This window comes from Capsicum annuum, chromosome 6, assembly GCF_002878395.1.
Source record: "Capsicum annuum cultivar UCD-10X-F1 chromosome 6, UCD10Xv1.1, whole genome shotgun sequence".
NCBI lineage: Eukaryota > Viridiplantae > Streptophyta > Magnoliopsida > Solanales > Solanaceae > Capsicum > Capsicum annuum.
This window is the reverse complement of record NC_061116.1, coordinates 186,705,510-186,726,998: the sequence shown is the minus strand read 5'-3', so window position 1 is coordinate 186,726,998 and position 21,489 is coordinate 186,705,510. Positions and strand designations below refer to the sequence as shown.

The window sequence follows — 21,489 nt, the reverse complement described above, 5'->3', positions numbered from 1 at the left end:
GTCAGAAAAGTTTTAAAAAAAAAGAGAGAGAAAAGGAGAAAAAGTATGTCAAAAAGAAAAAAAAAGAAAATAGTGTCAAGAAAAATAAAGTTTGAAAAGTATCAAAGAGAAAGAGTCAACAAAAGAAAAAAAATCAGAATCAAGCAAAAAAATAAGCTGTCGGAACTACGCGTGACTTGATTCTCCTCTCTTAGGAGTGAGATATGTAGGCTTCCCTACTTTGGGCTCGGTCTAACCAAATGAACAATTTAGAATTGCCCAGTCAAAAGAAACTGGGGCCTGAGTTAATATTTATTGTTTTAGTCGATTCCAAAAAGTTGTAAGTCCCACCCCACTTTAAGTGTCGTTTGGGCCTCATGTCATCCTTTCATTCTAATCCTATCCAAAAGCTAAGTTACAACCAAAGAAAGACCTTCAGATCAATCTTTGAGGATGTTAAGGCTAGGAATGCAAGGGATATGATAATACATTTGAGAAATACTTGTCTTCCTCAGCATAAGAAATTAAGAGAGAAATAAAAATAAGGGAGTCTTATTGGTGAAAACCCTCTCGGACATCGTAAGATGATGGTAAGTTGAGAAATAAAAATGAGAAAGTCTTATCAGTGAAAACCCTCACAGGCACTGTAAGACGATGGTGAGTTAAGAGAAATGAAAATAAGAGTCTCATTGGTGAAAAAACCTCACGGACAACATAAGACAATGGTGAGCTGAGAAAAAAAAATGAGAGAGACTTGTTGGCGAAAACTCTTTAAGGCGGCACTAGCCGAATAAGGTCATAAATGTAATTGACTTAAGAAAGCAACTCAGTTTCATGGTCATTAACTCAACAACAATTAGTAGAAAGTTTGGATGTGAAGATCAGACAGCTTAATCCAAAATGCATGGCATAATCATTAGAGTTGACTGTCATTTTTAGATAAATTTTTTCATTTTTTTATTTTAAATAGGGACATTCATTGTCTTTTCTTTCTTCTCTTTATTTTTATTTTATTTTCTTGAGTCAGCTATCCAAATAAAAAAATCATTGTCATTTTTTTTCTTGTCTTTGAGTTAAGTTCATGTCAAAACAAGTGAGAAAAGATTTCAAAACTGACTACCAACTTCTTCAATTGTACGAAGCAATACAAAAAGGCCAACACATGAAAGAGGCATGATTGTGAGCCAAAATAAGGCATGCAGAAAGTTTCATCAACAGACAAATCTTGGAAATACCAAGGTTCAAAGAGCTTATCTAAGGAGCATGGTAAAGTGGAAATGTTGTGTTTTATTTCAGAGTCACTCCTAATAATCTGAGTTTGGGTCAATGATGCAGCAAGCCAATGAAATATGTTAATGGTTGGAAGCAAGATTGAATGTGACCAGTGTAAGAGCAATTGGTTCGAAAGCCAAAGCCACAAAGCATCCACCATGTTTTGAACTCACAAGCTTTCTTTGATGAAATAGGAAACATATTACCTTCAAATCAAGGACTTCAAAGTCTAAACATCGAAGGTCATAATTTCTCACATCTACAAATGCAAGGGGGTAATGTTGCTGCACAGATTTGATAATCAAAACCATGGTAAAACTCATAATCCAATATCTTTAGGAGACATACTTCCTTGTCTAGGAGACACATTTCCTTGGGTAATTCAAGTAGCATTTGTATGGAGACGTACTTCCTTATTTGAGTAATTCAAGCAAAATTTGTAAGGAGATGCATTTTCTTACTTGGGTAATTCAAGTGGTATTTTTAAAGAGACGCACTTTCTTGTTTGGGTAATTCAAGCAACATTTGTAAGGATATGCACTTTCTTGTTTGGGTAATTCAAGCGACATTTTTAAGGAAACAGACTTCCTTGTTTGGATATTTCAAGTAACATTTGTAAGAAGACGTACTTCCTTGATTGGGTAATTCAAGTGGCATTGGTAAGGAGATGCACTTCCTTATTTGGGTAATTCAAACGGTATTTGTAAGGAGACACACTTCCTTATTTGGGTAATTCAAGAGACATTTGTAAGGAGATGCACTTCCTTGTTTGGAAAATTCAAGCAATATTTATAAGGAGAAACACTTCCTTATTTGGGTAATTCAAGCGGCATTTGTAAGAAGACGCACTTTCTTATTTGGGTAATTCAAGTGACATTTGTAAGGAGACGTATTTCCTTGTCTGGATAGTTTAAGCAGCATTTGTAAGGAGACGCACTTCCTTGTTTGGGTAATTCAAGTAACATTTGTAAGGAGACGCAATTTATTATTTTGGTAATTCAAGCGGCATTGGTAAGGAGACACACTTTCTTATTTTGGTAATTCAAGCAGCATTGGTAAGGAGACGCACTTCCTTGATTGGGTAATTCAAGCGGCATTGGTAAGGAGACACACTTTCTTATTTGGGTAATTCAAGCGGTATTTGTAAGTAGATGCACTTCCTTATTTGGGTAATCCAAGCGGCATTTTTAAAGAAGCGTATTTCCTTGGTTAATTCAAGTAGCATTTGTAAGGAGACGTATTTTGTTGACTGGATAATTCAAGTGACATTTGTAAGGAGTCGTACTTTCTTAATTGGTTTTGATTTTTGATTTTTGATTTCAGGAGTTCGCCTGAAGAATAGAGTAATAAAATGGCAAATCAGGAGCCCGCGTGAAAAACAGGGTGATGAAATTGCAAGTCAGGAGCCCGCCTGAAGAATTGGGTGATGAAATGGCATGTCAGGAGCCCGCCTGAAGAACAGAGTGATGAAATTGAAAGTCAGGAGCCCGCCTGAAGAACAGGGTGATCAAATGACAAGTCAAGAGCCCGCCTGAAGAACAGGGTAATGAAATTGTAAGTCAGGAGCCCGCCTGAAGAACAGATTGATGAAATTGCAAGTCAGGAGCCCGCCTGAAGAATAGGGTGATGAAATGGAAAGTTAGGAACCCGCCTGAAGAACAGGATGATTAAATTGAAAGTCAAGAGTCCGCCTGAAGAACATGATGATGAAATTGAAAGTCAGGAACTCACTTGAAGAACAGGGTAATGAAATAGCAAGTCAGGAGCCTGCCTGAAGAATAGGGTGATGAAATTGAAAGTCAAGCAACAAGGTTAAGAGGTTGAAAGTCAAGCAACAAGGTGAAGCAATTGAAAGTCAATAAAGTGAGAAAATTACAAGTCGGGAGCCCGTTCGAAGATCTGGGAAGTGAAATTGAAGATCAAAAGATTAAGAATAGCAAGTCAGGAGCTCGCCTGGAGAACAAGGTGATGAAATTAAAAGTCAAGCAACAAGGTGAAGAAATTGTAAGTCAGGAGTCCGCCTGAAGAATATGGTGAAGATTTTCAAGTTTAGGATCAAGGTTCATAAGTACCACCAACAGAACATGGTCAATTTGTGAGTTCATCTCCAATATCAAATTTTGTATGAAGAAAGAATTTATTCTCAAGTTCAATACCAAGAAAGTTAGATCTTTTGTCAATTTAGAAAGCATCGAAAACTCAAGTCAAGAGTTCAGGGAAGCTGCATAGATATGACTTTTGTAATTTCTTTTATCTTTTAACTTGTAATTTTTATTTTGATGTAATAACAGAGCCGCGGACCAGAATCTCGACAGGGCCTCACTCGACTCTCCAACTCGGTATAGTCTCTTCCTTTCCAACCCTTTGAGATACCTGTGACTCGATTCCCTCATAATTTAGGTAAGTAGGATGTTAAAAATCAAAAATCGATTGCCCTCCTTCCTTATGTTTCCTTCTTTTGAATAACAGTCGGGACAAAATTCTTTCTCGTTGTCTAAAAATACTTTGTGTTTATATCCAAAAGGGGCATGATATAGACCCGTAATTTTGTCACTCCAAAAATTATTTTTACCATTTACTCTACCTTACCACGTACCCTAACCCCTTTTCATAATTTTTCCACAAAATGACAAAATAAAAACCAACTCTAAACAAATTTTATCCCTAAATTCACCAAAAATATATATATTTGAAAAAAGGGTCAAATATGCCCCTAAATTTTTGTGAAAATATTCATATATACCCTTCATTAAAAGTTTAGCTCATCAATGCCCTTGCCGTCCAAGTTTTGGATCATATATACCCTTGTTGCCAAGTTTTGGACCATATATACCCACGTTGTCAAGTTTTAGGCCATATATACCCTTGTTGTCGTTAATTGCTTTGCTAAAATTTTTTAACCCCTTTTTTCCTTCTTTTTTTTACGAAATCATATTTTTCACATAACTTTTTAATTGTCATATCACATATAATTAAACTCACCCCTTCTTGTACACATTAACCGTCCATCAAATGCTTTCATCTACCTCACAATTTCTTTGAATTTTCTCTAATTTGTCAAAATTCCTTTGTTGTATTTTTTGATTCTTGCATAACCCAAAGAATCATCAAGTAAAAAATGAAAACAGGTCAAGAACACCTCATAATAACTCAATGCACAATTGCGATAAAAATCAAGAATTAAAGTACTTACCAACTGCAAATTATTTTAGTATCATCGACCGACTCCATCTTTTGTACCACCATCAATTCCAACATCAAGAATAAGAAGAATAAGGAAAGCCCAAGTGTGAAATTCGGATGTAAAAGTGTAAAAGAGGCAGTCCATATAGAGACAGCTAAAGTAAGTTGTCAATTAAGAGAATATCTTTTATAAGTATCTATGTATGAGAGGACCGGTTACGCAAGAATCTGACAATACAGCAAAGGAGTTTTGGTAAATTAGAGAAAATTCAAAGAGATTGTGAGGTAGATAAGAACATTTGACAGATGTTTAATGTGTAGAAGAAGGTGTGAATTTAATTATATGTGATGTGACAATAAAAAAGTGATGTGGCAAATATAATTTCTTAAGAAAAAAAGGGAGGGGGCTGGGAAATTTCGACAAAATAATTAATGACGCCAGGGGTATATATGGTCCAAAACTTGATAACAGGGGTATCTATGGCTTAAAACTTGATAACAGGGGTATATGTGGACCAAAACTTGGACGAAAAGGATATTGGTAAACCAAACTTTTAACGAAAGGTATATGTGAACATTTTCGCAAAATTTAGGAGCATATTTAACCCTTTCCACTATATTTTTTTCAAGTGACTAGCTAGTTTTTTTTTTTTGGTTGAAAATGATTTATTCATTACTTAATATGCATCATAAGTAGTACATAGTGGCGGATATGACCCTAGTGGGTCTGCATCTAAACTATTAATATTGTACATAGTGGAGAGATCTGGCAAACAATGCCTAGCAAAAGGGTACATATTCGTCGACACTATACAAGAGTTTAAGTAGACTGCCTAACAAAAGAAGTTCCTTCTGTTTATTGTAATAGCCTTATGAATAAACAAATGTGGAACAGCCCATTCTTCAAAAAAATGAGGTACTTTTTTCTTCCTTCCTTCTTTAGCTAAGGTATCTGCCGCTCCGTTAGATCTCTTATCTTCATGGCGTATCAGCGTGTTCCCCAACTCCTGAAGAAGATCCCTGCACATAACAAGTAAATTATTGTCAGGTACCCCTGCATCATTAAGAGCTGATACTAGCATAGCAGAATCAATAGCTATAATTAGTTTATGACATTATTCCTTTTTTGCCATTTTTAGTCCCAAGTACAAAGCTAAAGTTTCTGTGTGCAGTGGAGAGTTTGCGGTAAATTTGCAGTAAAGTCGCAAATCCACTCCCTGATCCCTAAGTAATCCCCCAACCCCTCCAACGTTAGTATTATAATCAAAGGAACCATCAACATTAAGTTTCAACCCCTCTTCAGGAGGAGTCCAGCAAGGAGTCTATGTGGAGGTCTTTGTAGTTGGTCTAGTTTTACCTGCTAGTAATTTAAACTCAATAGCCCTTTTTAGCGCTTGGTTAACAGGGATAGGGTTCCTTTTATTATTAAAAAGATTATCATTTCTGGACAACTAAATACCCCAAAGGTAAAACGAAAAAGCTTCACTCCAAGTTAAGTATTTACCAGTTTTAAATGTTTTATCCTACTACATTGAACTAGCCATTCTTTCATAGGTAAAGACTGGTGGCTACCAATAGTAGGCATCATATTATTAACCTCTCAAAAGGCTAAGGTACTAGGACATTTTCGAAAGATATGGTCTATTGTTTTAGTTTGCTGGCAATGCATGCAAAGAGCACTAACACGCATGCCAACTTAATTTAAAAGGGAGGCAGTAGAGAGTCTATTATGGTAAACTAACCATATGAAAAACTTAATTTTAGTAGCACACTATAACTTCCATATCCATTTGAAATTTTCTAAAGAATAAATACTCTGATTTTCTTTACCCAGTAGGTATTGATAGGCATTAAACGTTAAGAACTTACCATTTGTGACTAGGGAGCATTTAGGTTTGTCCATCAATCATATTTTGTCTAGAATAAAGGTTGCATAAATGTTAGTTGCGTAAACTAACAGACCAAAATCCCAAATACCCTTTTTGATAAAGTTAGACACCGTAATGTCCTTCTCCCCAAAATTTAGCGGGTAGTCGATTTGATTAATGATTGGTTTTTTTAAGGTCGACCAAGTATCTTTCCAGAATTTGATATTCGTTCTATCCCCCAGATCCCAATTCATGTTTTCCACACACACATTCCACCCTTTGATTATATTCTTCCAAGTACTACTACTCATTTTGGTATAAGCCTGTGTAGTTGGTTGGATTTCCCTATTCTTGGCATATTTATGGGTTAAAATTGAGGCCCACAATGACTTAGGATTTGTAAAAATTTTCCAACCAAGCTTGGCATGAAGGGCGTTGTTTTTAACGGAGGTCTTTTAAAGTCCCAAACCACCCACTTCTTTAGGTCTAACTAGAGTATCCCAACGAACTTCATGAAGTTTCTTTTTAACATCAGTTGTACCCCAAATAAAGTTACGTTGAATTTTATCAATAGATTTTTCTATGACACCCGTCAATCTATTGTACTGCATTATGTGGGTAGGGATACTATTTAGATAGGCTTTTGCAAGCGTAGTCCTACCCGCAATATTCATAAATCTGGTTTTCCAACCCGCAAGTTTCTTCTTCAGATTATGTAGAATAAATTGGTAGTCTCTATTGTTAGGCTTAGCGTGAAAGATAGGAAAACCTAGGTACTTATCAAATTTCTCACAAAAGCCAACGTTAAAGATAGAATAAATATTTCTCCTCATAGTGTCCTCACAATTTTTGGAGAACAGGATCTTAGATTTCCCAGCATTAATGCTTTGACCCGATCAGAGGAAAAAGTTAGTAACCATATCATTAATCCTAAGACAACTTTCTCTATTTGTAGTAATCATAAGAACCAGGTCGTTAGCAAAGAAAAGGTGAGATAATAGAGGCTCATGCCTAGATATTCTTATTGGGTCCCATCTACCTGCGTTAATGTCCTGGTTAATATTATGGGCCAGAACTTTGATGCAAAGAATGAAGATGTACGCTGACATAGGGTCCCCCTGACGGATACCCCTAGAAGGACTAAATAACTCAGTTCTGGTTCCATTAACTAGGACAACAATAAAGGTTGTACAAATGCAAGACATGATTAACTTAATGATGTTTGTAGGAAAATTAAAGCATTAGAGGGTATGATGGATAAATGACCATTCTAGTTTATCAAAAGCTTTTTCGAGGTCTAAATTCATAATGAGATTCCCTATTTTACCCTTTATTTTTTAAAAGTGCCTAATAATTTCCTGAACTATTATTGCGTTGTCAGCCGCTTGTCAATTTTTCAGGAAACTAGTCTGACATGGGACTATAATCTTGTCCATCAGAGGGCGTAGTCTCCTAGATATAATTTTGGTAATAATTTTGTACGAAGTGTTACAAAGACTAATTGGTATGTAGTTCTGTAGGGTCTGAGCATTCTCACTTTTAGGAATAAGACAAACATGGGTGCAGTTTATACTTTCATCAATTTTTGATTCTGTGAAGACTCGATAGCAGAAATTATAAATAGATTAGCAGATTATATCTCAGTATTTTTGGTAAAAATAAGGGTGAAGCCCGTCAGGGCCAGGGGCCTTAAAGGGTTGAAAAGAGAAAACCACCATTTTAATTTCAGCCTCAGTCGATATTCTTGCTAGCTCCGCCTTATCTATTTCAGATAGGCATATATTTCCTTTGGGGATACTTACTTTAAGGGATTTTTGGTGGTTTGATTTAAAAATTTTATTGAAAAACTCATGAGTTTGGGCAATAATACTAGCTTGGTCATGTACATCGGAATTATCTTCAAGTCTTAGAGTCATTATTCAATTTTTTTCCTTCTAATAAGGGTTTGTCGTATGAAAAATTTGGTGTTCGCATCTCCCTCATTTAGCTAGTTAACCCTCAATTTTAACTTTCAATAATCCGTTTTCATTTTTAGGATTAGATTAAATTCTGCTATAAGGTCTCTTTCTAAATTCCTAAGGAAGGTGTTATGGTAGTAATTATCAGATTTTTGGATACCTTGGATTCTACTAAGCAACTTAGCCTTACGTTTAAAGATATTGTCTACCCTTGTGCATGCCCATGCAGAAACTTCCTGTGCAAAAAAATTGACAGCATTTTCGAGCAATGGGTTATTACCCCACACATGAGTAATAACATTAACAAAATCTGGTTGCCTTTTCCACATTCTATTCTATAGATTTTTTATGCATTTTGGGGTCATCAGCATACACAGTTAACAGGAGTGGACAATGGTCCGAATGTCTGCGAAGTAAGTGGAGCACGTGAGAATTAGAATATACAAGTAGCCAATCATTAGTAGCAAGGATTCTATCGAGTCTTTCTAAAATGAGGGAACTACGATTTTTGAATCTCTTATTTAGCCAAGTATACTTACTTCCTTTAAAACCTATGTCAATGAATTCACAATAATTAATCATATCTAAAAAATTAGAGGAACGAGTTCGATCTTCCTTCTTCCTTTTTTTTTAGAGTTGGATAAGACCTCATTGAAATCATCTCCTACTAGCCACTTACCTTTAAAAGTGTCCTTAATTTGCTTTAGGTTTTCCCATAAAATCCTGCGTTTGTATCTATATATGCTAGCATAAATACAGCTAAATAACCATGGGCCATTGTAATGTCTTACCTTGACAATAACATGTATTTCTTGATCAGTGGTCATAATTTCATCCAGTTCAAGAAGTGAATCATCCCACAATACTGGCAGCCCACCGACATTCCCCACAGCAGGAACTCCAATGACTCTATTGAAACGGAAATCATTGAGGAGGAGCAGATGGTCCTACATTTTTATTTCAAGTAAGGCAACAAATAGGGGCTTGTGCCAGGCTACTAAGGATCGAAAATTTCTTCTAAAATCTTGCCCATTTGCTCCTCTACAGTTTCATATGATCAAGTTCATTGCTCTCTTTCGTTGGAGTGGGTTGATCAATGGAACTGCCCTTGAGTAATTCGTCAAGAAGGAAGATTGATTCAGCAATGTCGGGTTTATGACTAACACATAGTTCCCGACTTGGGGATTGAATGGGTGATGGATGTCTAAGGATGTCTTTATTAAATTTTGGAGACAGCTAAGGATGAATTTCTTGGCATATTTATTGTTGAATACCATTACTTTTATATCCTTTAAAACTGTTATTTTTGTTCTTGTTTCTCTCATTATCTCTAACGCTTCCTCTATTTCCTGCGTTGATGTGTTCACAGGTCTGGGATAAGAAAAGGGGTTACTTGGAGGTACCTACGAAGATGAGGCTATATTGTTTGGAACTTGGACTGGCATAGTCTTTGTGAGCCAAGAGGGCTTATCTGATTCGGCACATGGACCTCGCCCATTAATCCCTGTATTTGCCAGTGATGGTATAGTGGGTCTAGGTCCATAAAGTTGCGATAAATTAGAAAAGACGACGGAGATACTGGGATCATCGGAGGCTGCTGCGTCTACTGCATCGGCGTTGTTAGGGTTTCCAGGTGGGTATGTAGAAGAATAGGAGGGCTAGAACCGATAATAGGTGAGCGGTGGCTGAAGCACTAACGGCATCCAAAGATAGCTATTGTACAGCTCTATCGCATGCCCCGTTCCCTCCGAAGCAATATGATCTAGAAGCTCCAGAGTATGGATGAAGCATTACCTCTCTGTTCTCTATGAAGGCCGACATTACTAGAGCTTGGCCTTGAAGTGCCATCTCCACCCAAGAATTCGGGTTCTGATTGATCGAAGCTACGGGGGTGGAGTAGATGGGAACAGAGCTCTTCGACAATCCTGGCACCGAATAGAGGTGCACCGATGGAAGGTAGATCTGGGTAAAGTTGGGAGCGTGAGGACTCATGGATACTGAAGCTGTTTGGTTTCTTCGGTTTGCTTTGCGATGAAGAGATCTGTGAGGACGTCTTGACATGTTTATATATAGAAGGTTCTTTTTGAGGTGCAGAGTTATAAGACACTGGGATGGTATTTATATTTAATTTTGAAGTTCCTTGGACATTGGAAGAAGAGTGGATAGGATATTTTGTGGGCCTCTCTACTAAATCTAGTAGAGTTCTACTGGGAATTCGCATATTGTTTATAGTATCTTTAATATGTAGTGCTCCACTAAAAGTGTTATTTTGGCTTATTGATTTTGTGGTCACGGATTTTTGCACGTGTATATTTTGATGACACGGTATCGAATAATTAGAGAGTGGGGCGGAAGGAAAAAGATGTGATTTTTCACTGTTCCCTAGTAGTGCATAGGGGCCATCCTAGACAAGGGGTCGCTTACTCTTTGTTGCTTTAAGGACATTTTCGAACTTTCTCATCTTTTTCTTTCCCCAAGACTGTATTGGGAGGCGTGTTACATGTTTCGGGTAGTCAAAAGAATTTGAAACGGAAATGGATTTATCGTTAATGATGGCTGGAGGACCATTATCCTTGTTGGGGAATTTGAAATTGGATGTTTGAGGTATTGTTAGCTTTTTATTTTTGGTAGTATATTATAGACTTGTTTTTTGAGGTACTTCCCAGTATCCACGTTGAAAATTTTTACATTAATGCCTTCATTAGATGTTCGAAGAGAGTTAGAAGAGATGAACTTACCTTTCTCCGCTATTTGCTTATCTTTTTTTTTGCTTTAGTTTTTGGCAGCTATTGAAGGTAACAACTTGCCATTCCTGGTCTGTTGTGGGTTTAATGCATTCCATAAGTGTGTGAGGTACATCTTTTTTCTCTGGAAGTGGTTGTTATGGTGGCTGGTGCGTTACAAGGTACGTAGTCAGTATGTGTCCTATCATTCCGCATTTAGTGCAAAGTATATCCTCCCCTTCATAAATAATCTTTTGCTTTAGTTTACCTATGAAGATATGTGATTTGAACGGAACCCCTAAAGAACCTCGACACATATACGGGCATATCTACCCCATTTTAACCAACTTACCGAGTTTGATGCCTATTTTGGACAGTATTGTGTGGTTGTAGTATTCTGTTGGTAACTCCGGAAGGTGAATCCAAATTGCTGAGTAGCTTTCAATAGCTGTGGATGCTACAAAATTTGGGTGCCATTTTCGTATTGATAGAAAAGCTCTATTGATAAACCACGACCCTTTTTGAGTTGCTATGACCATGTTTTCTTCTTTCATGAATTTAACAATAAAGTAGTTATTTCCTAAGTCAATGAGTATCACCTCTTCAGTGGGCTTCCACAACACTTTAAGTTTTTGTTTAAGATACTCATGATTGATTTTGATTTTGGTCAACTTAATTATAATCGAGTAGGACCACGACTTATGTAATCTAGTCGTGTCCTTTCTTGTCAATTGTATTCTGTCTGGGTTCTGATCATCATTACACCCCATATTTGTGTCCATATTGTTACTACTTTGCGGGATTAACTGCTTTATAGGAAATGCATAAGTTTATTGCTGGGATATAACATTTAGGTAGTTCAGCATTATTTGTGTCTCATGTTTAGGTTTATCCAAGATCATATGATCTGGCGGATATGTTGGATGGCAGTCTTGGTAAATGTATTTGGTTATGAATTTTGAGTAAGGATGGAAGAATTTTTTCTTGAGAGAAGTCAGATCTTCTCACTCTATATCCTTTTCATCACTTAATAACTGATTTGATGCATATCCTTTTTTAAGTGACTAGCTAGTTAATGATGACAAGAGAACAACTTCCTAAAAATCTTTTTAAGTTCTTACTTTATTTTAAGATTGTTCATTAATATCCGTATTAGAATGAACTCATTTCATTTAGTCCTCAGTAGTCTTAAGAACATACTATCAAAGCTTAGATTTTTTAATATTTATAAAATGTGAAAAATTATAAATTAATATACTAAAGATTTTTAAATTATCTTTTCTATAATTTTTTAGTGTGCCTTAAGATTGTTCATTAATATCCGTATTAGAGTGAACTCATTTCATATAGTCCTCATATAGTCCTCAGTAGTCTTAAGAACATACTATCAAATTTTAGATTTTTTAATGTTTATAAAATGTGAAAAATTATAAATTAATATACTAAAGATTTTTAAATTATCTTTTCTATAATTTTTCTAGTGTGTCTTAAGATTGTTCATTAATATTCGTATTAGAATGAACTCATTTCATATAGTCCTCGGTAGTCTAAGAATATACTATCGAATTTTAGATTTTTTAATATTTATAAAATGTGAAAAATTATAAATTAATATACTAAAGATTTTTAAATTATCTTTTCTATAATTCTTTTAGTGTGCCTATTTAACCATAATGTTCAAGTCATTTCTAAGGTGTTCAAATAAAGATGTTCAATACAACTCATTCCTTACGAAAACATATTTATTACAACTCATATTTCTATCTTACTTTCATGCCTACAAGAAATTAACTTAAAGAAAGATCAAAAAACTTCGAATTATTCGAATTGGTGATGTAGTGTTATTTAAATAATAGAAAAATTAATGTAATTGTAATTCATTAAGTAATGTAGTGTTATTTAAATAATAGAAAAATTAATTTCTTCGATTTAAATTAATATTTTCTACAGACTGTTTAAAACCTTCACGAATACGCTTCATGCTAGTTGATCATGTCATACTCCAAATTGAAATTCTGATATATTTAGTATCGTTGTGAAAGTTAATTCACACATTTGTTACTTTCCAAAGTCAAAGCTTCAAAAGTATGTCAGTGAGTCCATGAAGATGGAAAAAGTATTTTAAATTTTAAATTAATAAAACCTTATTTAAAATTAATAACATTTTGAAAAGGAAATTAATCTGAAAAACTTTTACTCTTTTATAGTATCTCAAAAATTAAAAGAACAAATTGTAAATAGAAGTATCTAAAATGAGGAGTGTAATTAGATACGGCCAATGGGCAATGTAACGAAAACGTGTCGCGCCAGTTCATCTCTCTCATTAAACAATAAATAAACTACGTAGTATATCTTATATTTAATTTCCTAAATAAATGTACGGTGGACGGAGTAATTATTCGGATTTGTTTTTTGTTATTCAATTCCTTCCTTCATTTTCGCCCAAAATTTCTCTATTTCTTGGCGCAATTTTCCAACCTTTTTTAACCCACCAATAATAATTACAGTATCTAATAAGCTTCCCTCCTTGCAAATTCTCCAAACCCCCAAATTCTAGGGTTTTCATTTTACTTTTACCTTTGGAATTTCTCGATTTTGGGGCTAAATTTTGGTAACAACTCGAAAATTAGGGGTAAAAAAATGAGCTTTCAAGATCTAGAATCGGGTCCCCGTCGGGGCTATATGAACGGCAAGCAAGACCCGACCCAAGCTGTGGCTTCGGGTATTTTTCAGATCAATACCGCCGTATCGACGTTTCAGAGGCTCGTTAATACCCTAGGTACCCCTAAGGATACCCCCGAGCTACGTGACAAGTTGTGAGTTTTTACCACATTTTGTTCATTTTCTTTTTCATAATTGTGGTGTTCGGGCCAGTTTTTGCGCAACTCGATTAATTCCACCATTGAATTTTTTATGTTTTATTTTATGATTTTGATAGAATTTTGATAGTGAATAAAATATAAAATTAGGATTTGATTTATATGATTTGAGCTTATTCTGCTGGTTCTTGTTGTTTAAAGACATAGAGCATTGTCATGTCTTATGGGAAAATTTCGATACAAATGTTTGATATTAATGTGTTTCAGTTGTGATCATATGTTTCTTTTTAGGGATGAGATTAGTCAAAAGTGTAGATTTTAACAGCTAGTTTGATGGTGATTTAGAGCATGTTTGGCCGAAATTCTAGAATCAGCTTATTTTGAAAAGAAGGTTTTTCCAAAATTGTTTTTCAAGAAAGTACTTTTTAAGCAGTTTATGATTGCCCAATAAATTTAAGAATTACTTTTGAACAACAATTAGTGTTTGTCCAAGCTTTTTAAAAGTACTTTTAAGTGTATTTTTCGCAAAAGAAGTTTCTACTACTATCCAAAAGCACTTATCTTCTCCCAAAAGCTTGGCCAAACACACCACTTTTTTAAAATTAAGTTTTCTTTTTCTTGGAAAAAGTAAGCACTTTTGGTCTCCCAAAAGCTTGGCTAAACAGGTTATTTGGCTCTATCGGCTACTTTGGGAATTTATGTGTGTCATATGATGAGTTTATTTATCAGCAAACAGCCCCTTGCAAAAATGTAAGGTGAGGCTGCGTACAATAGATCCTTGTGGTTGGGCTCTTCCGCGGACTCTGCGCATAGCAAGAGCTCAGTGCCCCGGGCTGCCCCTTTTAGCTGAGAGGCAGCAGTATGCTTGACAATATATAGTTCAACGAGACTAGCCTAAAATAGCGTACATGCTATTTTAGGGTAGAGGGCTAGTAGGTAGGAGTACGTTCGTAATAGTAAGTAAGAGTGCTTGGTTTGTATTGGTGCTTCTAGTGTCTTGTAGCCTCTTATTCATGGTGTTTTGGTGATGTCTATGATTTCGTATAGCAAGTTTATAATATTACTTTGTGGGTGTCTTGTTTTCTTTATTATCTAGCAGTTTGCCACCCCTTATTTGTTGTTTGCTTTTATGTTTTGTTATATTTGTTATCTGTCTTGAGCCGGGAGTCTATCGGAAACAGCCTCTCTACTTCATCTGAGGTAGCGGTATGGACTGCGTACACTCTACTCTCCCCAGACCCCACTTTGTGGGAATACACTGGGCTTGTTGTTGTTGTTGTCGTTGCTGTGAAATGGGAGTGTCTTATAGGAAAATTTACACAGTAATATCTCGTATGCTTCGGAAATAGTAAACATCGTGGAGGGAGATATTTGGAAGGGAAAACGCAGGAAACAAACCTGGGAACCATTATATATGAGAATAATGTACTTACTTTAAAAAGAAGTGATGGACCATGTATCTTGTTTTTTCATCCAAAAAACAAAAACAATGTGCGACTGCAGGACGAATGCTAAGCATGTTTCCTCGTGTAAGGAAATAGTATGAGAATATGTTTTGAGTTGAAATGCATATGCCTTATAAGAGTCCAATCACATGTGTAATGCGTGAAACATAAAAGCATGAAGGATCATGTTACTCTAAAAGTGGCACATGCACGTCATTGATGTAAAGTGTGCTAGTTGAGCAGTTGGTTCTAAGCAGCAATAGTGAATTTCCCTTGGTAATAATAAAAGTAATAGTTACAATTCGCTATACAAGATTTGATTACCATAATCAACTTATATATATAAAAGGTATAGAATTTTCTTAGTAAGTACCAAGAATGAACCAAAAAAGTACATCAGAAAGAGGAACATCTTTCTAAATATTGAAGGAGTAGAAGAGATCTAATAGTGATTCAAAATCAGACATAGGAGCCTTCCTACACCGTAGGTACAGATTTTCAAACACCTAGTTTTTACCTGTTTAGTGTTCAATGCTGTCTCTCTTATCACTTAAACTTCTATTGTTATCTCCATCCAAGTAAACCAGAAAACGCAAGCAGGGATAGCAATTCAGTAGGGCCTGTTATCCTTCAATGTAGACTGTTCGTACACAGCTACATTGGAAATTTTTTCTCATCATGGCATGACCCAGTGATCACCAAAAATGGTATGAAACATAGTCCAGACATGTCTTTAGAAGCACTGTGCTGCTTTTAGCTGATATTAATTTTTTCACATTTGCATACGTGTATGGTGGTAGTTTTTGTTCCAGCAGTCTCTATTTAGAATATCATTTAGGTTATTGATGAATAGGTGGGATAGCTCTGCGAGGTTTGCCTATCAAATGCCTTTAGCTTGAACAGGGTGAATGTACCTCGCCCTTATTCACAGGTGAATAGCAGACTTAGTATGGGTTCCTGACAAGGAAAAAGCAGCAGTGGTGGGTTAATGCAATGTATTGATCTTTGCGGATTTGAGATTGTGTGTTAAGTCATATCTTAAGCAGATAACTAATTCTAGCTTTGCAGTCCAATGTTTGTAATTTCAACTTAATGCTGCAGCAACAATTATAAGGTGTTGATGAGTTGAAAGGTGGCAACTGCCTTTTAAGTCTGGATCATGTTGGGTATCACTAGATTAAAAGAATTTCAAATGTGTGTGGTACTTGTGCTCATTTTCTCAACTGCAGGCACAAGACAAGGCTACATATTGGGCAATTAGTAAAAGATACTTCTGCGAAACTTAAGCAAGCCAGCGAAACAGATCATCGAGCTGAAGTCAGTGTAAGCTTCATAAAATGCTCTCCTTGTCTCTGTGTTTGTCTTATGGGGTTGCACATTGATATGTGTGTGTGAAACATATATTCATCATTTCTCGTGATGAATTATGTATATTTTAAACATTTGCCGCTCTTATGTCTTTTTCTTGCACTTCTTCTGTTACGCTTTTCCCTTTTGCTTATAACTGTGAATTCGTTCTTTTACTCACAGGCTAGCAAGAAAATTACCGATGCTAAACTTGCTAAAGATTTTCAAGCTGTATTGAAGGAGTTTCAAAAAGCTCAACGGCTTGCAGCTGAGAGGGAAACAGCATATACACCTTTCATTTCCCAAGCAGTTCTTCCTTCTAGGTGTGTGATGGTTATACTTCACTGGAATTTGCATTTAGTCAAATTAGAAATGTGAAGAAGTACATCAAAAGCAACTGTTGTCTCAATGATTTTATCTTGTTGTTTGATATTCTCAAATAAAACTTTGCACCTTTCATTTTCTTTTGTCACCTCTCATTTCTAGTTCATCCTCTTTTGGTAAACAGTTACACAGAAGGTGAGATAGGTGTCACTTCAGATAAAGGTCAAGAACAGCGAGCTCTCCTTGTGGAATCTAGAAGGTAAAATAGGCTAATATTAGCACTCTTTATGCTTGCTCTTAATCTTTATTGTTGTGCTGATTGATCAATTAACTTCTGCAAATTACCAGCAAGATTGCTGTCAATTTCTTGATGCACAAGGAATGAAATTGTCAATTTCTTGATGCACAAGGAATGACATTGGCCATTAAATTTGGAGTAAAGATAAGATGACTTAATGGTCAACTGCAAATTAGATGGAGGAATTTATTGTGCGTGGAGAAATAAGATGGTATTTCAAGCTTTGGGATTAGGGATTGGGATTTTTGGTGATTTACATTTGTGCGACATGGTGTAGATTTGTGTAAATTTTCCGGCAGAGCTGTCAAATATGATTGAATCAAACTGAGATTTCTCTGAAACAAACTTACTCCTTTGAAAATGCTCTTAGCACAAAATTGATGTTAATGTGATGTGTTCAAAATACCATCTTGTTATCAATTGTAGTTGGAATGTGAATGGGGCTCATACTTTTGTGAGAAGACACGCTATAGTTAGTCCTTTTTTTTTAAAAAAAAAACAAACTGTAGTTGATAGTTATTCCTCCATCTATAAAATACAAGGGGTTAATTTGTCACATAGATCAGTTAAGGGAAGTCAGAAGATGATAACTGTAATTTAACCTTAGAAGGGCACCGACGTGTTATTTGTTTGCATGACTACAGTTTTGAACTTCCAGTTTTTTGTCATCTGTAGTTGCAATTCTTTGATCTCAGGCACCTCAGATGAAAGTATTATTATGGTGCAAGTGCCATATAAGATCAATGATTTTACCTTCTTAAACATGTGTCTGATATTATAATTTTTGGCTTGTTGATATTTAGTTTCTCTTTGATCTTCCATGTATCTGTGCTGCAGACAGGAGGTTTTGCTTTTGGACAATGAGATTTCCTTTAATGAAGCTATAATAGAGGAACGAGATCAGGGAATACAAGAAGTACAACAACAGATAGGTGAAGTGAATGAGATTTTCAAGGATCTTGCCGTGCTTGTTCATGAACAAGGAACTATGATTGGTAAGTCGCTCTCCTTCATCTTAACATTCAGGTATCAAGGGGAACATATTTTGATGTTTGCAATTATTTCTCAGATGATATTGGTTCCAACATTGAGAATTCTCATGATGCAACTTCACAAGGGAGATCACAACTTGCTAAAGCTGCAAAGACTCAAAGATCAAATTCATCTCTGGTAAGCCCGACACATTTCACACTTTGCATCCCTTACCTCTTTGAAGAAAAAAACTTTTGATCCTGAAGACAACATTCTTGGTTTGGCATGCTTTTTATGTTGTACTTTAGCATGCTCTTATTTATTTGGAGCATGAAATAGTTTTTCCTTTATTTTGATTTTTTTTATAAATAGTTGAAAAGTCCGGTCAACCCAATATATTGCAATCTACAGTACCATTAATGTATCTCTGAGTATGTAGTTTTATTTTATAAAAAGTTAACAAATACATGCCTGAGTTAACACCAATAATTAATGTCTGCCCTCATATTTTTACGCCGCCATTACCTTTGGGACGGAGGCAGTAAGTGCTTTACTTACTAAGGTTTCTTGGCCTTTTGAGGAATTTAATTATGAACTCTCTGATGGCTAGATGTAGAAAAGGATTGTAATGAACAAGGCCTTTCAGACGGTGATTGACATAGAAATTTCATCGTTTTCTCATTATAACTAGTCAAGTAATTCTCATTCCTTATTTGCGAATTCAAATTGGTGATTCTGCTTTCCACCCACTTTTGTGCACTTCATATTATACTTCCACCTTATTCCTTGAACTGAATTATTTTGTGTCTGTAGATGATTTCCTGACACAATATACTTTCTGCAGACCTGCTTACTCCTGGTGATTTTTGGAATCGTGCTCCTTATTGTTATCATAGTACTTGCAGCCTGATCTGAAGATTCTGAGATATAGGAAAGGATCCTAAACTCTGTTCAGCAGTGAAGATGTCTTTGCGGTTCAAGAAGTTTGAAGGCTCAACCACCTGCGTAAAATTGTGCTGCTTCGAATCTTTGGTATTTCGAAAAAAAATACCGTCAAATGAAGTATTTCATCTGTGGAGGGAGGGGGATGCAGAGTTTGTGTTTAATATTGTAAATTTGGTGTTTGGATTGCAAAGTATATTGCTGTTTTGTAATGGCACCACAACAGGTTTGTCAATAAAAAATGGTTCTTTGAAGGCTTTTCGTTTCTACCTGCCCTTTCAGCATTTCTATTGTTGACAAAGCAGTGTATGATGATGTTTTATTTTTTATGATGCTCGTGTGGTGAGTCGATAATTGTTCTATGTTTTCCTGTCTGAATCCTTTGTGGTAGCTCAGTATTTCTAGTTTTCTTCCGAAATAATCTGCAAAATTTTAGTGATGACTTTGTTTCCAACAAATTTTGGTTCATGAAAATAAACTAACAAATTTTGGTTCATGAAAATAAACTTCAACCACAAATAAAAATATGAAGAAACAACAATTTTATTGATAAACGAGGTGGTTACAAATTTTTTCCTTCCTTGATTTTTCTCTCGATTTTCTTTGTAATTCGAGGGCTGTCAGTAGCGTATTTCTCGAACGTAGTATTTGATATGGATTTCTCCGAAATTCGAGAGCCGTTAGTGACGTATTTCTCGAACATAGGAGCAATTGAATTTGATCTCCATGAAAGGAGGTTTTATATATTTTCTTGATGTATTTGATTATAAAAAAAAAGTGTGTTGATTTATAAATATCTCATGAATTTATTGGGACTTTGAAGATCGTTGATCTCTTTGTGAATATCCCGTGAATTTGTGGGATACTGGAGATCTTGATTTGTTTACGAATACCCATCTTTGAATTTGTGGGATACTGGAGAGGGATACTGGAGATCTTGATTTGTTTACGAATACTCATCTTTGAATTTGTGGGATACTGGAGATCTCGATCTTTTTACAAATATCCATCAGTTTATATGGGATATTCAGGATATCTGTTTCAGGAAATATGTTATGGGATATTCAAGATGCATGTTTCAGGAAATATGTTACCCTTTAAATAAACGAGATTTAAGATAAAGTAACCTCCTAGTACTATAGAATTTGGATTCTTCTTAAAGAGTCCCACAAATTTTAGATGTCTACAAATGCCCCTACTTCAAAGCTTGTCGAAGTGTAGATTTGATGACGAGTGTTACGTACCAATAGAACTTTCATTTTTATACAGCGGCTACAGATGATTTGCAGATCTGATTTATGAGAGAAGGGCTTGTCGAAGTGTGGATTTGATGACGAGTCCTGAAGTACTAGTAGAGCTTTATGGAAATGTGCATCGGACCATACAAATTATATGAATGGAGAGGCAGTGAACAATCAGTGTTCCATACAAGAACTAAAGAGTGAAACCAGCATCCAAATGTAACTGAGTTATATCATCAGCATCCAATTGTAGTTACTCCACGTTGTTATTAGAAACCATGGAGGTTTCTTATTTACGTAAATGCAGCAGCTGTTTAAAGAAAAACGAATTGATAACCAAAAGAGCAAAACTTTCCATAAGGCAGGTAACCAGTACCAATTACAGCTCTAGTAGGTCACCTAATATCAGACGCATATGGTCAAATGATATAGGGACAAATCTAAGCATTTCTTGAACTAGTTAAAAGAGTGTTTGACCAGAACACCAAATTGGTACTATGCTGTTGATACGTAGTTGGCATAAGTTAATCTGGAGTGGGATTTTGATGGATTATCAAGGACCATTTTGTCAAAGTGTATCCACTAAATAATTCTGTCGCTATTTTTCTTTTATATATATATAAATAATAATAATAATTATTAAGTTATGATCCCAGTGTAATTAGTTCACAACCCATACGACCCTCCAGGATTTTCCATCTTTGCAAAAGAATAAAACAGAAAAGCAAAACAAAAAAAAAAAAAAGAGGGGAGTCGAAATGATAGGGGGTATTGAACCCGACGTGAATCGAACACGCAACCTTCTGATCTGGAGTCAGACGCGCTACCATTGCGCCACGGATCCCACGTTGTTGTGTGTAGTTCTCTAAATTATAAGTTGGGATCTCTTGAAGCTGGAAAAATTAGCCACCGGAATATGGATATCAAAACTAGCTAATCTGGGGCTTTCTTGTTGATTGTAATAGCATACATTAATTTCAGAACAAATTTCTAAAAATTACGCTACAATATTGCCTTGTTGGCCATACAAGAAAAAATAACTAACATATCTAGTATAATTTCACAAGATATACACATATGGTTGGAGTCAAGTGTGTACAAGGAGATTCATCTGAACC

General features: G+C 35.6%; 1 protein-coding gene and 1 non-coding gene across 2 annotated transcripts; one reads left to right on the top strand and one right to left on the bottom strand.

Annotated features, from left to right (window-relative positions):
* Window positions 1–13,216: 13,216 nt before the first annotated feature.
* LOC107872872 (syntaxin-22) lies at window positions 13,217–19,384 on the top strand. Its single transcript, XM_016719522.2, has 7 exons — window positions 13,217–13,799; window positions 16,477–16,570; window positions 16,778–16,917; window positions 17,103–17,177; window positions 18,054–18,211; window positions 18,286–18,386; window positions 19,033–19,384. Exons 1-7 carry the CDS (start codon window positions 13,624–13,626, stop codon window positions 19,096–19,098), a joined length of 810 nt encoding a protein of 269 aa, XP_016575008.2. The 5' UTR covers window positions 13,217–13,623; the 3' UTR covers window positions 19,099–19,384.
* A 1,759-nt stretch (window positions 19,385–21,143) lies between these two features.
* On the bottom strand, window positions 21,144–21,215 carry TRNAW-CCA. Its single transcript has one exon. It is a non-coding gene; the product is annotated as a tRNA-Trp (tRNA).
* Window positions 21,216–21,489: the final 274 nt, after the last annotated feature.

Excerpts from the sequence above, each read along its gene's own strand:
- LOC107872872 (XM_016719522.2), top strand. The coding sequence starts at position 13,624 with ATGAGCTTTCAAGATCTAGAATCGGGTCCCCGTCGGGGCTATATGAAC. Across the intron at positions 18,212-18,285 it reads TGAACAAGGAACTATGATTG|ATGATATTGGTTCCAACATT; the intron begins GTAAGTCGCTCT and ends ATTATTTCTCAG. Across the intron at positions 18,387-19,032 it reads AAAGATCAAATTCATCTCTG|ACCTGCTTACTCCTGGTGAT; the intron begins GTAAGCCCGACA and ends TACTTTCTGCAG.